The sequence below is a fragment of the Meleagris gallopavo genome, chromosome 1 (genome assembly GCF_905368555.1).
Source record: "Meleagris gallopavo chromosome 1, MGAL_WU_HG_1.1, whole genome shotgun sequence".
Taxonomy (NCBI): Eukaryota; Metazoa; Chordata; class Aves; order Galliformes; family Phasianidae; genus Meleagris; species Meleagris gallopavo.
The window spans coordinates 164,632,157-164,654,951 of record NC_139404.1 but is presented as its reverse complement, the minus strand read 5'-3'; the positions used below and the strand labels follow the sequence as shown (position 1 = coordinate 164,654,951).

Sequence of the window (22,795 nt, the reverse complement as noted above, 5' to 3'; positions counted from 1 at the left end):
GCCTGTTTTCATGGGAGTTATTGTTCTAAACAAAAGTCTGACTTTTTTTTTTTCTGTCATTACTTCTCCATTTAATAGCTTTTTAACACAGATTTTGTGAAAGCAATCCTGATATTTAGCAAGCCCATAATTTCCTTGTCTTCCTTTTAAACACTTATTGGTAAAGATAATGTAAAATAGCAAGATGTATTTACTTTAAAAATTAATGGGCTGGCATTGGTTTATTCCTCAGATAAATCAAAACTCTTTCAAAGCCATTAGCAGCTGGAGCCATAATCAGCCCTATGGCAATAAGCATACAAAGACTTACACAAGGAAAATAAAAACCTGTAAGCAAAATCTGCTAACTAGGTTTTATAAGTTGTCTCAAAAAGAAAATGATTTAGGTCTGAAGAACCAGATTGTGACCATGCTGATGCAATCCCCCTCTCTGGCCAGAGAAGACAGCTGAATAACCCTTTTTGGGCTCTGTGATTGGCATAACTTCCCTGTGAATGGCAATGCTCTGGAGACCACAGAAACAATCAGCTTTACTCCCTGGGACCATCAGAGATGAACACTAGAAAGCAGCACAAAATGATTACTCCCTTAATGCAAGGATAGTCTGCTCTAGTGCCTTTCCCAGCATGCCAGTTCAGAGCTGTCATCATGAGGCAGACTCCAATATTGTACTTTAAAATGCATTCTGATTTTCCCATCACTTTTACAGAAATTGGCTGAAATTCAGGAAGCGTGTACTCAGGGGCTTAATTTTGTGCCTCCACTTTTAAGTCCATTTGGTTATGCTACTTGTAGCATAACTACATTTATTAATTCTACTTGCGCAGCTGAATTTAGCAGAAATGCTGTGATGAATCAGGTCTGGAGACAGAAACACAGAACCATTAAGGTTGGAAAAAAACACTAAGATCACATAGTCCAACCATCTCCCTATCCCCACCATGCCCACTAACCATGCCCTCCCTGCCACATCTACACTGTTCTTGAATATCTCCAGGGATGGAGATGCCACCACTTCTCTGGGCAGCCTCTTCCAATGCCTGGCCACTCTTTTGGAGAATAGTTTTTTTCCTAATATGCAACCTGAACCTCCCCTGGTGCAACTTGAGACCATTATCTCTTGTCCTATCACTGTTAACCGGGAGAAGAGGCCAACTCCCACCTCACCACAACCTCCTTTCAGAGAGTTGCAGAGAGTTGCCAAGCCTGTCTGCCCCAGGGAACAGGGCAGGCAGCCTCTTCCTCTCCCGGGTACTGGGTCAACCCTTTGGCTTTGGGTTGAAGGTCTGTGCTGCTCCAATGGACCCAGTATGGAAGGGGTTACCAACCTAACATTCCATTTTTAGAGGAAATAGACACTTCAAAGACACTCCCCTGATATGGGTTTTAGGAAGATGTCCCATTAACTACAAAACAAGTCTGTTGTGCTTTGATGCTTTTCAACTGCCAGAAATACTATTATCTAGATTACATTTTCTTATGTTTTCTGGGTATTTTGTACTGATAAGGTTCTATGCAGTATCGTTACATATGAGAATAGACTTAATCCTGTTTTTAGTAAGCTTTAAGGACACTGAGGGATTATTTATGTAATAAGATGCAAAGTTGCTATGGAAAATGCTATAGCAACCTAACATCTTCACAAAACCAAGCAGCCACTTGTGACAGCAATCTAAATTTACAGTTATTTTAGTGTCATTTTATTGACATTCTTAGTATCTCATTTTGACAGCATGTTAAAATATGTTTTGCATTCATGCTAGAACAAAATTAACAGCATGTTGTTGGAATGAAGATGATGCCTATAATTTTTGGAGATAATTTTAGCATATTTCATTTTGTGTAAATAGCATTAAAATAGTATTGCAAAGAAGTTTGGGTGTATCCCCTCTGTAATACAGCAAACAACATGCATTGAAAGTAATTTCATGAGTCAATGAAAACTGAACTGTTTTTATTTATTTGCTTGATATCTGAATGAAAATGTTTTTAAAAAAGAAATGATTTTGTTATCAGAATTTATTTCAAATCCTATATCTTTTATTATAACTTTCCCTGTTCAGGATACAGGCTATAATTTTTCATTAGGTTTCATAAAGCAGGGCATCATTTCTGAATGCATACACTTGCAGTTTGGTAGGGAATTGCATTACATGAATGGGACTTTTCTAAAACACGGAATAACAGTGTGCATTGCCCCGTAGGAGGTTAAATAAAAAAGGAAGGGAAAAACAAACACAAAGCACCAAAACAGGCTGAATTCTGTCCTGTGCTCATTGCAGTTAATAATGAGACTCCCATTGACTTCAATAGGAGCAGAAGCAAGCTCCGTATATTGATTTTCTCCAACCCCTTCTATTAAGAATCTTGAAGTGTGGCTGTAACATTGTTGAAGTGGGATGTTGGCAGCAAAATCAATAAAAGACAATATTAGAACATATGCTGTTTTCAGCTTCCTCACAATCTGATATAGCTGGTATTAGCATCCTTCTCCAAATTACACTTCATGTGTTCTATAAAGTGACCTTCCTTATAGTGCCCTCTCCAATATACAGCTTTTGTGCTCTTACTCTTGTATTTAGCCTTCAAGAGCATGAGCTCTATTCATAATAGTGAAGATTGTTGGTTCTGAAGAAAACAGATTTCTTCATGAGTGATTTCACGGGGCTCACAGCCTGAACTCTATTTCTGATCTCTTATGAAAGACCATTTATATTATTGTTTGAACTAACTTCATGGTTTGGGGGTTTCTTAATAATGCTAGCCTTCATGCCCCGTTGTTTTAAGGAACCTCTTCCACTCCAGCAAAGTAGAGAAGGTTGTAAATGTTGCTTGAGTTGGAGATGTTGTTACCTTCTTATCCACTTACCTTCTTAATCCATGAAACATCAGACATTGCTAAGGTACCAGAAGAAATAATAATCAAAAAGCAGAATCTTTTCCAGCATCAGTACAAGCTTCTAAGCTCAGAATTACCTTTTTGGAGAGCATCCTTGTGTCACAAGACATGTAAGGCTGACTGAAGTTTCCAAAACATTAAAAGCTTCCTTTTCAAATTATGCAATTTCTCAGACCCTATGCATCCAGCAGACTGGCAGTCTGTGATGTGGTTGCAAGCCAGGACTCAAAAGCCCGCTCAGAAGGGCTTGTGCTTCAATCTTGATCACCACAGAAATTTGCAAAATTACAACAGGCTAGTAGTGCTGTTTTACTTTGAGGAATGAATATTAGATTCAGAGGAATTTTGTGATATCCTGCTCTTTGTTTTTGTCTTAAAGACTATCTCATGAAAATCAGCTTCTCAACTAGTGTCACATATCCACAGTGTAGCATTTTTAAGAGCAGTATGTTGAAGTTTCAGTTCTGATTAGAGGTGAGTGATTTTCTTTTAGTCTTACTCAGTTTTACATTAACAGCAGAGGGAAGAGAAACCAAAGAAAAGCCATCTTGTACATGGAATGACTGACTCGAGAATTAGATAGCATACCATTTTATACCACTTCTCCACTAGTTCAAACATGTGACTCATTGAATACTGGCATAAGAATACCAAAGAAGGAAAAATTGTGTCTATGTGGTTTAAGGGAAGGTGTTTTTCCTTTTCCCTTCCCTCCCCTGCCCTCCCCTCCCCTCTCATCTCCTCCCCTCCCCTTCCCTCTTCTCCTCTCCCCTCTCCTCCCCTCACCTCCCCTCCCCTCTTCTCCCCTCTTCTCCCCCCTCCTCCCCTCTCCTCCCCTTCCCTTCCCTTCCCTAATTCGGAATGCTAATTTCTGTGTAATTTTTTTACCTTTCAGTGGGAGGGTAGCTTGCTGTAATTTTGCTTATTTATTCAGTTCTCCATATATTCATTGTATTGCACAAGAATGTCCTAAGCATGTATTTGAAGCACTACTGTACCCAGTTATTGTTGAATGCTTCTACAATTGCTATGAGCATCTTACATGTCAGCCAGGGATCTCTCTGAAAAGTTTCTTCATTGCTTCTTTATCATGTGTCAGCTATAGACAATATTCACTCATAAATTTGTCTTCTGAGTTTTGGAGACAAGTGTGCGCTTTCAGCAGCTGAGGAAGAGCATGAGAAAAAGTAATACCTCTCCCCATGTTGTTCTGTTATCAGATAGTCGTCTGTCTCATCATGTTTTGTTGATAGGTTTTGAGATGCCTGTGCTGTTAGACCTTGATCCCACAAGCTTAATGCCTGCAGCTCAGTGTTTGCACTCACCTTCTGCTCAACACCCACACATATGAAGTCCTAAGCAGCAGCTTACCCAGAAAGTCTGTTACAGGGAGTATTTTACTGTTGTTTCTTTAAAGTTTTACGTTTTTTGCAAGTTTCAAAAAAAATCTGTTTCTAGAAGGGCTGCACGTACCACCAATCCCTCTAGAACCCTGCCATCTGTAAGCTCACAACACATTTTATTCTTCAGTAGCTGAGAAAATACCTACTAAACATGTTAAGTTCCAGAGAAGCACAGTAGCCTGCCTAAGTTTGCAGGTGCTGAGTGTGTTGAAGTCTGGACGGAGGGGAGAAAGGTGGTATTTACTTGGAGATAAAATTTCTTCTGCATGGTCTTCCATTCTCATAAGGGATAAGTCACTCAAGAAAACTACCTATGAATGTGACAATCAAGAAATTCCAAGCTTCTTGGGATTCATAGAAAGGGTAAAAACAGTATTCTTATATTTAAGATCCATTTTTGTTCTGAGACTAAAGTAACAGAGAAATTATTACAGCACTTCACACAATTTTAAAGAAAAATTAGCTCAGCATTCTAATCCAGTACAAGGTCAGAGAGGTAGCTGAATAAATACTCTCCCACAGTTTAAGGCACAATAGAATTTTTAACAAAGGTTGTTGATCCTCACATTTATATAGAACACTTTGCATTTACGATCAGAATTTGCCTACCATAAATCAGAGCAATTCAAAGCACTGCAGTCACCGAAAGCAGTCAGATCAGCCCTTTCTTATCCTAATGGACATGACAAATTGAGAGATTCACAGGAACACTGTCAGGTTTGTTTCCAAACAAGTTTGTTCCCTGCAATTACAGTATCTTCATATTTATTCATCCTACAGATATTTTTGTTCAAGTTGTCTCAGTGGTGCTGGACCTGAATGCAATTCCTAGTTTAAATGTCAACAATAGTAGTACAGTTATGTATCCTATTAAGGCCAGTTTTTATTTTTTAAATCTAATGAAATTATGACCAATTAAGTTGATGCCTAATAAATAAACATTGGTAACCTATCTATACAGAGATTTATCTATATATAGTGATGTTGAGTATCCCAGGTAATCTGTATATCACATGTATACACCTACATAAAATCCATTTATGACATCTACATAATGTTAACATAGAATGTGTGAAACACTGAGCTTTCATCAGCGTATCTTGTGTGATCCAATTTTCAGAAGTCTGTACCTCCAGGTGCAAGGCACCATAAAAACAAGTAGTGTTTTTTCATTACTGAGGTAGGTCATCAATGCCAGTTTGCATCTTCCCAGTAACCAACACTTTTCTTAGTTAAGTGAGCCTATCCCTTCTCTCTTGAAACTGGAAGCTTATCTGTCATTTTTAGTGTTACACAAATAGTCATTTCTTGAAAATTATTGATTAGAGGAAAAAATCAGATCTTTGCTGGCATCCATAAAACGTAGCATCTGCAGAAATGTCTTAATTTCTTGATTAGAAAAGAAAAAAAGTAAATGCAGAACCTCTAAAAGAGACTCAGCTCTCAAATATATTTAGCCAAGACAGTGTATTTTTTTCAAGCAGCTGTTGGTAAATCATAAGTATCAAAGTTATCCCTCCACGTTTTCTTAGGATTACTAGCCTCTTATGCCTCTAGTTCAAGAGGATAACCAATCAGGAAAGACAATGCACCAGGCCCCAGTCAACAGTCCACCCACAGCAATGTGTGGTTCTTCCCTCTCCTGTGCCCTCTAAGTGTGTATCATGTCTATTGGCTGTAGTACATATCATGGGTGGCAATAGAAGAAATGTATCCCAAAAAGGAGAGGAAACAGAAGATACTTGGTCTTTACAGGTGACCTGGAGAAATTGGTCTAACTAATGTCTGTCAAAATTCCATTTCCAAGTTACATAGATGCTAGTTCTCCAAAGAAATGCTGTCAAGCAAAATAGACCTAAAATGTGGCAAGTTTTGATATTTTTGTAACAAGGTGATCTCTTCCAAATTCTAACTATGCATTTCAGTAATGTGATGTGACATCTTTTTAGGAATTGTCCAAAGTACTTAATGCTGCAATTTACCTGCGACTAAACTGGTAAGAGAGCTGGAGAATATACTGCAAAGTAAGTATGAGTGAGAGCAGAGAAAAATATCAAGAAATGTCAGGCAAGTGGAAAGTACAAGTGGACAAAGGTTTGGAGTTGGAGGAGGAAATGAACTGAGCTGAACCAGTGCAGAGGAAAAAAGAGGAAAGTATGAAGAAAGGGATAGAAAGATGAGTTAAAGTAGGAGATTAGTTGTATCGGTTTTAAGGCCTTTGAGAAAGTCAGTTCATTCTTCTGATCTTCTGAGCCACTTGTAAAACTGCAATAAGTAATCTCCATCTCTTTCCTAGGACTGGCTGAAACAGTGAGAGGATTTCCCTTGAGTTTTGAACTAAAAGTCAGAGTTGGGGAGAACACAGTGAAATACAGAGAGACGGTGCTGATCCACAGTCTAGAAAGTCTGGAAGCTGCTAATCCAGAAGCCCTCAGTTAATAATCTCTCTAAGGCTCTAAATAAAATGTCAGATATCATGAGACTCATCATAGCATCACAGGAACTGGCAGCACCACTCCCTGGGGCATTATTAATCCACCTCAGAACTAGCATTTGCATGTTACTTTTTGCACGCTTCTTTGCTAGTTTTGTTATTAGACCCATCTGGTCTGTAATCTGCCCTCCTTCTCTCTACAACTTCTTTGCTATTTGCAAAAAGACATGCTTCATTACACATAAAATAATAAGCCTTCGTAAATTGCTTAGTGAGCCACGTGTGCTTTAAACCTGGAAAAGAACAGCGCTATGGCAGAAGTCTGGTAAGCAGGATTAAGTTTTGTAAACTGCGAAAATCTCTATTCATAGAAATGCTTTGGTTTCTCAAATGTTACATCTGTGTGTCATAGATGGGATGGATAAAATTGCCATTAAATTATGGTATAATTTTTCTTTTTTTTATCCTTTTTTTTTTTTTTGGCAGCATCCTACTGTTTACTAATTGTTCGCCAGCAAGTCTTATGTGAATAGGGAGTCTGAAAATAATTCTCATGAGTATTCAATTTGAACATCTGGCATCATCATGAATGTAACGGGTATAATGAGTTTCTCCGCATTGAATGTAAGCAGCATGGTGAAGAAAGGATGCTGAAGCAACTGCACCTGAATAAAGGTTTTTTTGAAAAAGTAAATCTCCCTCCCAGTGTGTGGGTCTTAACTCCCACTAACATTAATGGCAATAACCCCTCCACATATAGGATAATTAGTGCCTTTGGAGTTTAAATTTGCAGTTTCTGAGACATTCAAATTAAGTGTGCCTAACATTAGGAAAAATGAGGAAACTCTTTGTTTGGTTGCATTATGTCTGAAAGGGAAAGAAAAAAAATGGTCCATGGCTAGATTAGTTTATAATTGCCCCAAATCATTTATTTTTTAAACCATTCTAATTCTGTTCTCAGAGTTTATTCAGGCTAGTTCACTAGCTACTTTCAAGTTTTAACCAACGGGGTTATTTAACAAAGCCGAGTGACATAATTTATTTGCATAGAAACATAGGATAACAATGGAAAAGGCATATATTAAAGAATGCAATATAAGAATAGTGTTGCTTTTATTTGGTAATATATCAGACTTACTTCTGTGCACCCATCGTTGACCTCTGAATGCCAGTGATTAGTGAATTCGAGTCACTGAGAAGTAGATGGGAGAGAAGAGAGGAGGGGAGAGGAGAGGAGAGGAGAGGAGAGGAGAGGAGAGGAGAGGAGAGGAGAGGAGAGGAGAGGAGAGGAGAGGAGAGGAGAGGGAGAGGAGGAGGAGAGGAGAGGGAGAGGAGGAGGGAGGAGGAGAGGAGAGGAGAGGAGAGGAGAGGAGAGGAGAGGAGAGGAGAGGAGAGGAGAGGAGAGGAGAGGAGAGGAGAGGAGAGGAGAGGAGTTTATATGTTCCCTTCAAGTACTGGAAGTCCTTGACATATAATATTGAACAAATATCCAAAAATTTTCTTTCATTTCATCTCACTTTTCAGATTCTGAGCTCTGCCATGTGATCTTGTGCAAGAGTACCTTTACTTTGGTTCTTTTTTGAGCCCTTTCTCAAGTTAACGTCCACCATAGAATCATAGAATCAGTTACGTTGGAAAAGACCTTCAGGATCATCAAGTCCAACCACAGAGTTGTTTCCAAATCAAGAGGTGGCTACAAATACTGCTCAAACAGGAAGGACCCCCTGGCATTTCAATTTCTTAGTATTTGGGCTACTTGAGACAAGTTTGTGCCTTCTGAAAGAACCTGAGATCCTGAAGATAGCTAAAAAAGAGTCAAAAGCTGTCTTTGCTAGGATGAGTGTAAAATTATTTTAAGTTTTTGTTGCTGTTGTTTTTTTTCCACACAACATCTCCTTCGTGTATATATATATATATATATATATAAAAAGGATGCAATTATGGTTGCCTTCAGGCAGGAGGAACAAACAGACAAATCCTCCTTAATGAAATATAGCGGTTGCATTGATGTTTAGATTCAAGAGATTCTTCTGTTTAGAGGGTATGATGATCTACACTGACATTCATTTCTATTTAAAGAGTTGCTCTAGCACATAACTGTAAAGACCAAGAATTTTTAGTACCTTTCAGATATCTGTACAGCATGTAGAGAAAGGCTTATATAAGAGTTCATACTGTTATCTTAAAATCTTGAAACACTGTTTTATTACAGAATCACAGAGTATCAGCTAAGATCTTCCATGCTCACTATCTGCTAAGACTATCTTCCTTACTAATGACAACTGACATTATTGTATAACTTACCCTGTTTTCTACAGCTTAAAGACATACCTCATGACCTCCCAGATCCTCCAAAATCGTTTTCCTTTGCTGACTTTCCCCTAGTTATAATGCTTCACAGTTCACTTATTTGAAAAACAAGCAAGCTAGACAGAAGCCAAGGATAACTTCTATTGTTTGTATTTATAGTTGTGAACTCTATGTCCTTATTTCTCTCCTCTTGTTCTTGTTTAGTCCTTCAAAATGAAAACTCTTTGAAGTAGTAGCAGTTTCTGGCAAGTTGTTTTTGTTTTTTTCTTTTATGTTGTGTTTTTTGGTTTGTTTGTTCTGTTTGTTTGGTTTTTTTTGTTTGTTTGTTTTTTTTTGTTTTAGACACTGCAAATGCTCTGCAATGGAATTGATGCAGGCAAAAAATTACCATAACAACAGCCATCATTTTGACAGTTCTTGATGTTGTTCTTGCTGATGTTATCAAAAGGAGCATCATATCATTTGAAACCCTATTTTCATGTCAGGAAATTAGGATCATGGTATTAGTAGAACTCAGGTGGAAGGAAAGCTTGGGAATATGCTCTTCATCTGTTTTCATGACACTGTACTGGTACACTGGCAAAAGTTCCAAAGCCCTGAGAATTTCTGCTAACGAGGTTAGACTAAAAGTCTTAAGATAAATAAATAAAAAGTTGTCAGTTTTATAATCCATTTCTTTAGAAGTACTTATAAGAAAGAAAAAATATCTGTAGGAAAACTTCTGCTAGCAGGCCCTGGGGAAGTCTATGCTCTTGAATTTACAAGAGAGTTTTCTGTTGTTGCCATTGCTTGGTCATTTGTTTTTCAGATATTAATTCCAGATCGCTACAGATCCTGAAGATAAGCTACTGCCTATGAATTTCAACCAGGAGTGTCTTCCATATGTGAATTAGTAGTCTGTCATTAATATTAAATGTAGTGTTATCATGTTATTAATGCCCAGGTATGTGTTAATAAAATTGCTAGAAATTTATTAATTATCCCCAAGTTCTGCAATAACTATATACATATAAAAACAGAAGCTTGGGATGTTCAGTTTATTTCCTGGCCACTATGTGAGTTATAAAATACTAGATTACTTGTAATTACAATTATTTTCACTGTGTAGACTTCCCTACCTCATCTTCCGTGGACAGCTATTATGCATGAGGTTAGATATAACCACAGAAAACTAGATGAAAGTAAATGGCACAAATTGGTGCTGCTGATAAAAAAAAAAAAAAGCACATACCTAACAGCGTCTGAAATAGATGACCTAGAAAATTGTTGTTTTTTTTTTTTTTTTTCTGAGACATCAGTCTGAGACATTTTTAATACATCTTTAGACTTTAGTGTATTTCTGTATTTCAGTCACTTTTTTTTTTTTTTTTTTTTTAATCCAGAATACTTTTTTGCTTTGGATCTAATCTGGATCCACTGTGTGTAACCAGTGTTGGCCATAATGCTGCTGCTGAGGCACTGCTGCCTCAGAACAAGCAAATCACACTAACTTCTTAGATGTCTTCAACATATTGATGAGAAGGCTTCCCCACTTACATATGTCTGATCTTCCTCTAGCTGATTCTCTGAGACTGACAGGTATCTGCGTCCCTCCATGAAAATGCTATAAAGCGTATGTTGGGCTGGTTGCCAGCTGTGTCTGTTCAGGTACAAATATTCTCTTCTGCTTGCATTACGGGAAGTTATTTGGAATTCTTGTCAGAGTTTTCTTTTGATCTAGCTTCCTTCTATATCGTGCTTCTGTAAAGGCTTTCCACTTTAATTGTCTTTTATCCTAAGAAGCTTTCTAGTGTGTCTCAGGGTTCTGTAGATGAGTATCAGAACTACCAAACTTAAAATGGAATCAGAAGTTGCAGTGGGATGAGCTAAGTAAACTTCTTAAGCAAAAAATACACCCCTTTATTAATGAAATTATAGAAAAAATAATTCTGCACAAATACGAAAAATATTTATTTTTAAAAATGCAGATTCCATTATCTCCAAAAATTCTCCATAAATTTTAGTCTAGTATTCAATGAGGTTCTTCAGTATGCATAAAATGTAAGCAAACTGCTCTATTTAGGATAACTGCGTGGAATCCAGAATGATTTTAATTCACTAAAATATAAATAACCTAAAATTATGGTTATGATGTGCAAACAAAAATAATCTTTTTGATTTTGTTTCAGAGTTACCCAGTGCTGAATGAGATGGAGCCCCTGGGGTCTACCAGATGTCTTTCTTTGACTTATGCTCCATCTGATGACTTTTTTACTAACTGCTTTATTCACATTAGGAACAGAGCTTTTTGTAGCTTAAAATTAAATAACAAAAGAACTGTGTATGAACACCATATAGTTAATGGTTTAATCTAAAAATAATTCATCTGAAAGCTTGTGACAATATAGAATTCTATTATACTGCTACTGTATGTGTTGCACCCTCCTTATTTAAGGACTTCTACCTTGGACTCTTTCTTTAGTTGCTTACTGTGAATAGCTAGGAAGAGCACCAGATTGTATAACAATTTTGATAAGATTTTGGACACATCTAGGAATTCTGCCTAATATAACAAACTCATCTCTGCTGTATTCTTCTTAACACATTTCAGGTTGTTTGAGATATTTCCCTTTTCTCTTAACATATGCTGTTACCTCTTCCAAACACAGCGTTTATTCTTGTAGGATCTGGAATATAGGTTGATGAGGCACCATCTTTGCATGGGACTTCTTGGTAGTACAGTAATCTAATTATTAATATAGATCTTAACATGGCATTCTAAAATAATTTTAAAATAATAAAATAATGACATTTATTGGTGCAACTGAATTTTTAGCAGTAAAAAAGCTGTTTTGCATTTCTAAAGGAAAAACAAGCTTTTGTCTCTGAAGCTCATATAGAGTGCAATTTGGAAGAGTGATTTTTTAAATCCTAGCAGGCTCATCACCTATACGTGATTTTCACAATCTGTAGAAGACTTTTGCATTTTCCCTACTTTAATGCATCTGTAGCAGACAGAGGTGCTGTCCTCAGCCCCACTCAATAGCCTGAATTTACCTATGTGGGAACAAATATGTTCTCCATCTGGGCCATGATGAGGCCAAGAAAATGCACCACAGCAGCTTCACCAGTTAAAGCAGCCTAAAGCTCAACTGAATCTGGGTTTCTGGGTGGAATTAAATATTTTAAAAAATGCAGTTCTTTGACTCGCGTCCAATTGGTGGGAGGAAGACAATACAAATAGCTGCCATTTTATTTAATTACTTACCTCTGGACACCACAAAGATGAGCTGTATTTTCAAGTAGTTTTGTTCAAATCCATTATATAAATCAAAGAATAAAATTTTAATATAAGTTTTTGATATAAGTTTTTGTTAGACTGAGGTTTTTATTTGCTCAGACTCTATTTTTAGCATAGCTTGTTGGCTCTTGCCAAAAAAAAAAAAAAAAAAAAAAGGATTTCATCCTCTTATTTGCCCATTGGACTCATCATTGTAATTTCTTTAGGGTATATTTTGTCACAGAAGAAAGATTACATGCTTTTCAGAACAATTTAATTTGATGTAACAATACTGTAACTCTTACTAAATCTTCCAGAGATACTCTGTGGAATATCCAAATTAAGTGCAATAACGAGTCCATGCCTATACTTTAATACTGGCTAACTCTACTTTATTTTGGATAAAGCATTTGTATTACTTTAAAATTAGTAAAAATTTTCTCAGAGAAAGATACATTTATCCTACCAAAGATAAGACATTTCTACTGATAATGAAATACTGTGACATCTAAATGCTGCTCTTGTCAAGTGAGGCCTAACATTAAATGGAGTTAATATACTATTTCTGATAATTTGGAGTTTAACCATATTGCTATTGTAGGTGGGCAAGAAAGAATTCTGTACTATCAAGCCTGAAATCATTTAATCAGGAATGTAAATCAGTTATGTGCTTCACTTACCAAATGTTGATAGAATTGGCTATGGTAGATTGTTGTTTTTTAATTACAGCTGCCCTGTAATGTTGTTGTGTTATCAGGTTCCAAGAAGGAAAATAGTGTGGTATGATAGTTTGATATGCCAAATGGCCACTCACACTGCCAATATGTAAATGCTACCAGGGGTGAGTTCTCCTATAGGATGAAAATGACATCCTTAAAGCAGTGTATGCCATACTTCCCTATATGTATTTATGTTTAGATAATTTATTTAAATAATGTTCCTGCTACATGCTTTATAGCCCTCTGCCTTTTGCAACACAAATTTTAGCTTATATTGCAGACTGTGCAAGTCATTTGGCAAATGTAATTTCCATCCCTGCATACTAATCGATTTCTTCACAAACACCTGCTATCAGTTATGATAATAAAAATGCCATTCTAAATTGAAAAGGGGCCAAATGGAGCTTCCTAAGGAAATGACTTAAGTGTCTTTCAATGTAGTAATGTTCTTGTAGTGCCAACACTTTTTCAAAGCATTTGCATTTTATATAATTTTACTCTGTAACGTCTTTTTTTCTGTCTAAATGGATTCTCATAAGCATTGCTATGAAGCAGCAGGAGAGGAATTTCCATGTTTCTTCTCCCATGGGATTAAATCCAGACAACCTGACATAGTCTAAATTCCTTTGCACAGATCTGATTGGATCTGCACTAGACTAGTTTAATTATTAAATGATTGTACCAGATCCCATAACATCACTGGGAAAATGTTGCAAAGTTGGGAAGTGTTTTGCCTTTGGATGCCAGTTTCTTCCCCAAATATAAGCCTAAATTTAGCAGCTAGATTGCAAGTAGCATTTGAATTATCCAGGGTTGCTTTATGGCTCCTTCCATCCCATGAAATAACTTCCCAGTGACAGCCTTTGCTAGAACCTAATCGTTTTCAGCTCTGCTAGGTCTTGTCTCAGCTCTGAAATGTCTCACTAGCTTTCAGCTCTATTGTCACCTCCCCTGACAATATTCTCCACATTATTTCTAAGGAAACAATCAACTTACTGATTTATTCTCATTTTCATTTTCTCTCAGCTCTAGCTGCCCAAGCATACGCGCTTAAGGAAGAGAATGATAGTCTTCGATGGCAACTGGATGCTTATAGAAACGAAGTGGAGCTTCTGAAACAAGAGAAAGGACAGCTCTTTCGAACAGAAGAAAGCCTTACAAAGGATCAGCAGCTGCAGTTCCTACAACAGACGATGCAAGGCATGCAGCAGGTATTGCCATGGAAGAAAAAAATCAGATCTTCTCTTTTAGGAAAATGCTACCGAGGATCTATGCTGTATGCAGGGCTATTAGCCACAAATTACTAGATTGATTTCTTTTCAAAATCAAAATCTTGCTGATTTTAGGTATGGGGGGAAGGGGAGGAGAAACTGGGGACATTTTTAGGGACAGTCATTTTAGTAATACCTAAACTGCAAACCCATTGATCATTCAAGAAAGCTTCCTATGCATGTTGTTAGTTAGGAGCAAATTACTTTGGTACTTCCTCTACTTTTCTCCTCATTTAATCCAATTAGCCTTAATTCTGCACAGGAGCTCAGGGAAGTTTTTTTCAGCATAGCAGAGTGGTACCTTCATTTGCATTTGTTCTGCATCTTTAGATGCATCTCCGCTTCTTAACTTTGTCTTTTCTTCTGCTGACTCTCCTTTGAGGATCTCCAGTTTGTCCAGATTGCCCTCCTGCAAATTTGCAAATGGACATTAACACCAGTATTACCTTCCAAGATTTTATTGTTTTTACTGATCCTTGAATGTAATGATCCCATTCAGGCAATTTTTTAAACGGTTCAGTGCAGCAACAAAGCTGATAACCAGTAAGCCGTTAACTGCCACTTGCCCCTTTAGGAGAGGTTCAGGTTTCTATATGCATTACCCTGTATTTGACAGTGTGCTCCTGATATTGAGCAGAGCAGGTCTTGTCTACCATGTCTAGACCTGCTCCCACTGCTTTCTCTCAGATGTACATTAATCCATAAGCACTTTTTGTTTGGCATGCACGTACCACTTCTTTCCTGAAAAGACACATACATTTTGCTGCTACATAACAGAGAGCGAGGGCAGTAGCTCACCATGACACTGGCTTGGGTTCCCAACTATGCATACCCCTCCAGTGAAGAAAGGCTGAGAAAATTTGTGTTGTTCAGTCTGAAGAAGGAAAAGCTCTAAGAAGACTTTATTGTAGTTTTCAGTACTTAAGAGAGGCTCAAAAGACATATGTATATAATAATAGGACAAGGGGAAATGGTTTTAAACTGAAAGAGAGTAGGTTTAGATTAGATATAAGGAAGAAATTCTTCACTATGAGAGTGGCAAGTCACTGGAACAGGATGCCCAGAGAAGCTGTGGATTCTTCATCCCTACGAGAGTTTAAGGCCAGGTTGGATGAAGCTTTGAGTAATCTAATCCAGTGGAAGATGTCCCATCACACAGCAGGGTGTTTGAACTAGATGAGTTTTAAGGTCCTTTCCAACACAAACCAATCTGTGATGCTGTGATGCTACAATTTAGAATAGAGCTGCTCAGCTATGTCACTGCAGAGGTTAATTTGGCCTTGTTCATGAATGCCCTGAAGCGACACATGTCCTCCTCGATCACTCATGGTTATTAAATTCCAAAAGGGGACAAGTTGTACCCACTTCCAGATTGTACTAAGCTGGTTTATATGACAAAACTCCACAGCCAGAAGATATTAACTTACATATGAGCTGCCCAGCTGGATTAAGAATTGCATTGCTATCACAGAACATATCGAATCCAACCAGTCTACAAATCCTGCTTAACACCAAATAATGGAGCACAAGATGAGCTTAAGTACTACACACATGTTTATATGAACATAAACCCCATCTAAGCCCTCAGAGTTTTACCAAATCAGAGTGATTTATCATATGGCAGAGTAATTTGGAACGAAACAGAAAAGTCATTGATCATTCAGGAATAAAATCTTTCCTGTACTCAGGAATAAATCCACTAATCAAAAATACTTAAGGTTTTTGTGTACTCTAGATACGCTTAAGGTCTGCTCATGATCTTCCCTTTCTATAAATGGATGCTTAAATACCACTGTCTTTGTTAAATTTAACTGCATGTATAAATATTGTTCTAAATTTCAGCCTACTTCTAATTCTCCATTGAAATTAGTGAAAAAATTAGCACAAAATGCTACTAAATCAAAAGACTAGAGCTGTAACACTCATTTTGCATTCTTTGTCATTTCCTACCTGGGGTCTGAAAGAAGGATAATCAAGACTGGAGAATATAAATTGATTGCTATTGTAACTTCAAGAAAATGTTAACAACACAAGCCAGTAACAGAGAGTGACTTACTTATATTTCTGTTCAACTGAGCAATGGACGCTATAATCACTGTTCCTCTGAGTGTTTCTATGTTCGTGATAGTTTTGCTGTGAGGTTGAATTTTTTTTTGTTTGCCTTCCAGGGGGGTTGAACCTACCAACTCCCAGTGGGATATAATTAGAGATGGCCCAAGTAGCTGGAGAAGACATTGCAGATAATCCAGTCTGACAATATGCTGAGGAGGGCAGCAACACAGAGGCACAGGAGGTGGAGTTCAGAATATTTGGTGGGAAATAATCAGTCAATTAAGCAGCTGGATGATGGCTTTGGATTTCAATGATTAGCTGTAGTCGTGACATCTCATGACCTCTGTGCTTTTCATGCAGTTCATCTATGAATATTTAGAACCAAACCTTTGATTTAGGTAGACTTTGTTTTATCTCAGCTTGGCTTTGTAAATGCTGAGGGATGACAATCTTAGCTGAAATCCATCAGTACAGCAGGTGCTCAGCATCTATGGAAATCAGTCTTTCAATGAAATATTAAACATACACCCAGAACTTGAGTGGTAATAATTTAACAAGAAGACCTGTATTCTCTTTTATCCTTTTCTATATATTAAAATTAATGTCAGGCAAGGTAAACCGAGTGCCACTGAATTCCCGAATCCTACATATATGTCAGCATTAAAAAAAAGTATTTCTCCTGTCTCTTTCCTCTCTATTTCTCACACTCTTTTATATACCCTTTTTGCTTCTAACTTTGAGAACTAGAGATTAATTGATTTGAGCTGCAGTCTGTAAAGCAGATTTATCTGAGAAAAAGTGGATACATTTTCAGAATCAAGAATTTTTTTTTGTAAACATTGGGTGCCAAACGACAGCAAATAACACAACCTCAATGTATTTTTAATGTAATTCTACCATCTGGACATTTTTCAGGATGCTTTCTCACATTTGCAGGACTGATGAAATGAATGTTTATTTTCTATTACTGCTATTGCTCCAAAGTAGCGTCAGCAAAATCACATAGATGTTTGCTTATGAAATATACCTTTTGGGCAATAGTAGCAACCTCCCCATTTATTATGTCTGAAAAGAAAATCCTTCGGACTAATGGCATTGAACTTATGGGGTTTTGAGTCAACTTTCTCCATAAAATTGTGTCACAGTTTAATTTCATACCCGCTGTGAGATCTCAAACAAATGGAAATAATGTCTTGTATCCATGGTAACAAATGAGATATACTTTACCTGATTTTGAGATAGAAATTGAATTAACTTGTCATTGCTGCATAGGTAGCACTGTCTTCAATTTATTTCTATATGTGAACACACATACAGCAGATCACTTTCCAAATGGTCCCATTTTTCAGCAGTGTTTGGTATTCCGTAACACAGTCTGTGATCACAAGGATGGATGTTATATATTTTTTTATTTTTACAATACTTCACAGCCCACTTTTAAGAAATTTTTAAATCTTGTCTCCTTTTCTGAAATGTTCTACCAGATACATGACTGTAGGTAATGTAGAAAATAGCACCTAGTAGTGTTGCTTGACGTTTGCCACTGAAAGACTCAGATTTCAGCAAGTATATAACTTGTCCAAATTTCAATCATTTGACTTGGCATATTCTATGTGGAATAGCAAGTAGAATTCTTTTAGAAAATTCTTATGAAAATCTTTCAACCATTCTGAGAACAGAGTGAAAAAAATGTTTTTCTTGATTATTGTCCACCAAAGAATATTTCTGAGAAACTGCACTTGTCACCTTCATGCTTTGAAACAAGGACTCAGGATCTAACAGTGAATCACTGTTGAATCAGTGACGTGGTTTACACATCCTTTATAAAATTTACCTGAAGATGAAAAGCCTTTGAAAAATCTCAATGTGCCATAATGTCAGTCATCAGCACATATGCAAATAAATTTTACATCTTTACTGGGCATCCGGAGTTGTTTGTGAACTGTCTCCATAGAGCAGCTACTAGTGCAATGTTTTTAACCTCAAGGTAGTCCGAAGTCTACAGAGCATCGTTCAGGTCCTGGAAATATGCTAATTCCTTTAGCATGGGTCTTTACTTGAACTAGCTAGCTCCACCATTTGATCAGGTTTAATTGGCCAAGGTATGGTGACATGTTTGCGTAACTGTAGTAATCTGGCTTATTTTCCTATAGGATGGTGATTTGGCACGGTGCTTCACTGCATCATGTGAATATGCCATACTAATGTTCTTTACTCTCACAGCCCCTTGAGCATGATACAGTTCAGGCTGATGTAAATTCCTGTTAGCAAGGCCATTATTCAGAAATCTCCATTTAAACCATGCTTCCACCTATGTTTTCTCCGGGAAATGTACCCTAATATCTACAGTTCTTCTGGTGCCCATGCTGAGTTGTGCCTGGGACATGTAAGAGGCACCTCATTGCCCAGGTTCCCCAAGGGGCCTTTTTCATTATCTGAGCTCAGGTTTACGCTCCTAACATACAGTGACAGCCCAGGCTCCCCTTCGTTGGTGATGGTGCATTAAAATCTAGCCACAGGGTTATTGCATTAGCGGGGGATGTGTGGGGGTGTCTCACTTAAAATCATTGCTTGAGGTGAAAAGCAGGAACAATAGGAATAGTCGTGGGTGGTAAGCATAGAGCTGACATGAAGGCTGAGGCATTGCTGCCACTGCCATCGACTGTTAGCTCTGGATGTCTCAGCAGGAGGCTGAACACATTCTGACCCTGTTAATGACCCACATGGGTGCCACTCTGCTGCAGCATGAGCAAAGTCCTCTTTTGTCTTGTCTTCTTTTTCTTTTCTTTCCCCCTCCTTCCCCCCGAAAAAGTATCAAATTAACTCAAACAGCAATACAGATTCCAAACTTGACTTCTCAGAAGGCAGGAACTGCCAGAACTACAGACTCTGTACGTTGCTCTCTGCGCCTCGGGGACCCTTCCCTGTTCAGTGCTGCAGACAGGGAGTGCACAGTTAATTATCACCTATTCAATACGTTCCTGGCCTTGTTGTTCAATATGCAACACAGAGCCTTTCTGCGACGCCACATTACTCGTGACATTTCCCACTGAGAACTAGCTTTTGCAGTTTACCAGTCATTTAGCATGTAAAATAAATAGCACATGCATCTGAAAATTACTCGTCTGATCTTAAAGGGCTCTTGATAAATGCCAGATGACTAGAAGTCATTTCAGGCTCATCCAGGAAAGAACATTTCACTCTCTGATGTGCTTCACAGCTGTGGTCAGGAGGGTGAGAATTGCTGTTGGAGAACATTGTAGATCCCTCTGTACGTTCACTGCTCCCTTGGGGACAAGGACAGCCATTGTGAATTGGATTTGGTCCCTAATCAAGATGGCACAAGGGTCCTGGCTCTGTCAGCTTTTTAAGCAAGACAGTATATACAGTGTTGGTCTCACTGTGCTGACATTGAAAGGAGTTGGTCTTCTGCCATTATCAGCCACTGTAGCAGAGCTATCCATTTTCAGATCTCCTCACTTAACTGGAAGATTGTTTTCCCATTTAAGATATTCCTCAGGTCTTTCCTAGCCTACTTTGTCTGACAAGAAGTTTTTTCTCACACAATTAGTGGAAGAACCTACTCTTTCCGTGCTCCACTCTCCTTGAATAAGAACAGGAGAAAAAGCACATTTCTGTCCAAGAAGGTTAAGCAATAAGTAGTATGGGGCATCATGAGAGACTTCCATCTTTTCCTCCATCTATCAAATTTGTCTAAGCCTCAGCTGGCATTTAGGTCTGCAGCTCTCAGATTTTCCACAGATGTTTGGTTGTTAACTGTCACAGCCATTCCCTTCTCTCACTTGGAAACTTTGTGAAATGTCAGAAGTCACAGGTACATTCGTTGTTGGCTGAAAACTGCCAAATCCAGTGCCATGTCAGTGCCATGATCATTATAACTACCATTTACCCTTAAATATACAGGTTCTAGTATCAGTTTAGTGCTGAGATTAACATCATTGTCGAATAGATGGAGCATTTTATGGATATATGTATTAATATACCCTAAAGGCAGGGAAGCTTTGTAGTCTTTTATATCCACCTACCTTTTGCACACCAAATATCTATTCAGCACATAATCCAGCCAGTGTACTTATACACAACCATAACCTGCTTTTTCACCAAATGCAGTATTAAAGAGAAGAGTAAATAAAAGAGATAAAAAAACATTACTCCTTGTATTTGCTTTTTACCTGCTGAATAAATAGACCAGAATAATTAAGTTGGAAATGTTTTTATTACTCTACTAAGTATGAATTCTAATTAGATCTTCCTATTTTCCTAGAAAAGCAGCACTAAGGTAGTAATTGCAATATTGAGCATTATTTACAAATTGATGGGGAATGGATACAAGATAAGAGAACAGGACCTAATGTTCTCTTACAGGCCAGTCCCTTCTTCTCCTGCCCTCTTGTTGATGTTTGGAATCTAGTAAGAAATATGCCTGCTTCCAGGATGGGGAGAATTGTTCTCATAAAAGTATTCTTTTTATTCTCTTGTGCTTTTCTGGGCTCTGTACAGTACTGTGCATGTCCAAACTTCCAGGAAAATACTTACTCTTTCTGATTGTATCAAAAAAAAAAAAAAAAAGATTAAAAAGAGCAGCTGGCAATTAGGTACTAATTGTTTCCCGTATCTCAGACAAGTCAAAAGATTTGTCCTCTGTTTTAACAACCTTTCCTTACTAAAAGTAGTGTTTTATTTCCCATTTCTCTGACCAGTACTTCAACAGTTTCCAAGGAAGTGTAAACAAGGGACCACAGATTCTCTAAGCACTGTATTCTTGCTTGCTGTTATAGTGGTGAAATGATGGAGAGAAGCATATTTTTGCCTGCTGCCAATGGTAAAGCTGAAGTGAGATTGGCAGGAAGAAAAAACGCTTTGGAAAGAAATAATCTGGTGCACGTATTATTGAAAATATGAAAGAAGTCAGCTAGTCTCTTCATTAGCGCACTAGTGTAGTCTAGTGACAATGGAGTACAGGTCTCATAAGTTGTACAGCCTAGCAATCTTATGTGAATTATTTAAAAGATCCTAAATGCTAGCATCAGCTTCCTGATTACATAGTTTCCAAAAGCATTTGATGCTTTCATTGCAAGGAACTCTGCTTCTTCTGCAAGGAACTATGTTTAAATGGCAATAACACTGGGTAAATTGATTCTTTTCCCTAATGTCATTTATCCTTCTAGTTAAAATGTGTCATGTCTTTTTGTTCTCCTTTAAAATGAATATTTTTTCTTGAATAGGAAAATGAAAATTAAAAAAAATCTGATTTGATTTGCTAAGAAAGAGTATGCTTTATCATGCTCACTTGCAGTTCCATGAAAGAACAGATGTGGTCATACAGTTCAAGTGCCATTGCCTGGTGAAGAGGTATCCACAATAGACAGGTACAGGTTGAAAAGCTGGAGAAGAAAAGGTTGCTATGAATGGATGATTGTGTCTTCTTTTGACTGTGCATCATGCCAGGTGCCAGCTGTTTGCCTTGTGGGACGAATATGAGGGCAGAGGGAACCTGACACTCAATTAGGATCAGCCCTCTTCCTTTGATCAGGATCAGAACAAACTCTAAGGCAATCTGCTCATACATCCATTGCTAGCAAAAGCCAAGGGCTATATAACATGTCAGTGACCTCATTTAGCAAAGATAGGAGGGGGCTTTGTTGGTGAGGTGCAATTGGCTTTGGCCATACTTTTCCCCTCCACAGTGCATCGTAGAAATAAAGACCTTGTGCAATCCACTATAAAAGGCAGATCCTAGAGAGGGATTCCTGCTGCTAGCACAAAGAATCTGTAAACTGGGAGGACTTCACTTCTGGTAGGAAGGTTGGTCCTGTAAGGATCTAAGGACTTCAAGCCTTTTCATTTGATGTAACAGTTCATAGCAGACTTAAGAGATTATTTGTCTTTCTTGACTGGAGTAAGAGAAACTCTTAAATACTGGTTGACAAAGAAAGCTGTAGATTGTCTGTTAAGCTGTTCTTTGCACTATCCACATTCTCTTTCCATCTGATCCACAGTCCCAGACATAGCCTTTCGCAGTTAGCATGGCTGAATTACTCTGCATCATGGAAACAAAAGAAATTGAGATCTAATTATCTGATATCTATTATGTATTCTTTAGAATCACATAATAATATAAGTAATAAGGAACCTCCAGAGATCACATGCTCAAAGCAGAATCAGCTCTGGAGTTGTTTTGCTAGGGGCCTAGTCTGGCTGTTTTCACAGTTCCTCCAAGGATGGAGAGTCAACAGCTTCTCTGAACTCTTGTTCCAGTTACTGGCTACCCTAAATGCGATATGTAATACAAGTGTTACTTGGTGTGTCTATTAGCTCTCAATCCTTACCTGAGAGAGCCTGACTCCATCTTCTGCTAAAGTCCCTTCAAACAGTTACAGTTCCATCTATCTGTTTTCTCACTTGACATATTTCAGTCCTGCTTACT

The 22,795-nt window shown here is 37.8% G+C and overlaps 1 protein-coding gene across 5 annotated transcripts in view; it reads left to right on the top strand.

Moving 5' to 3' along the window:
* Positions 1–22,795, top strand: part of ENOX1 (ecto-NOX disulfide-thiol exchanger 1) — a 365,131-nt gene that overhangs the window by 307,832 nt on the left and 34,504 nt on the right. For all 5 annotated transcript variants that reach the window (XM_085215818.1, XM_085215817.1, XM_085215815.1 and 2 more), the window contains one exon: positions 14,051–14,235. In XM_085215818.1, the coding sequence (XP_085071944.1) occupies positions 14,051–14,235 (185 nt within the window). The remainder of the gene's footprint in view (positions 1–14,050; positions 14,236–22,795) is intronic.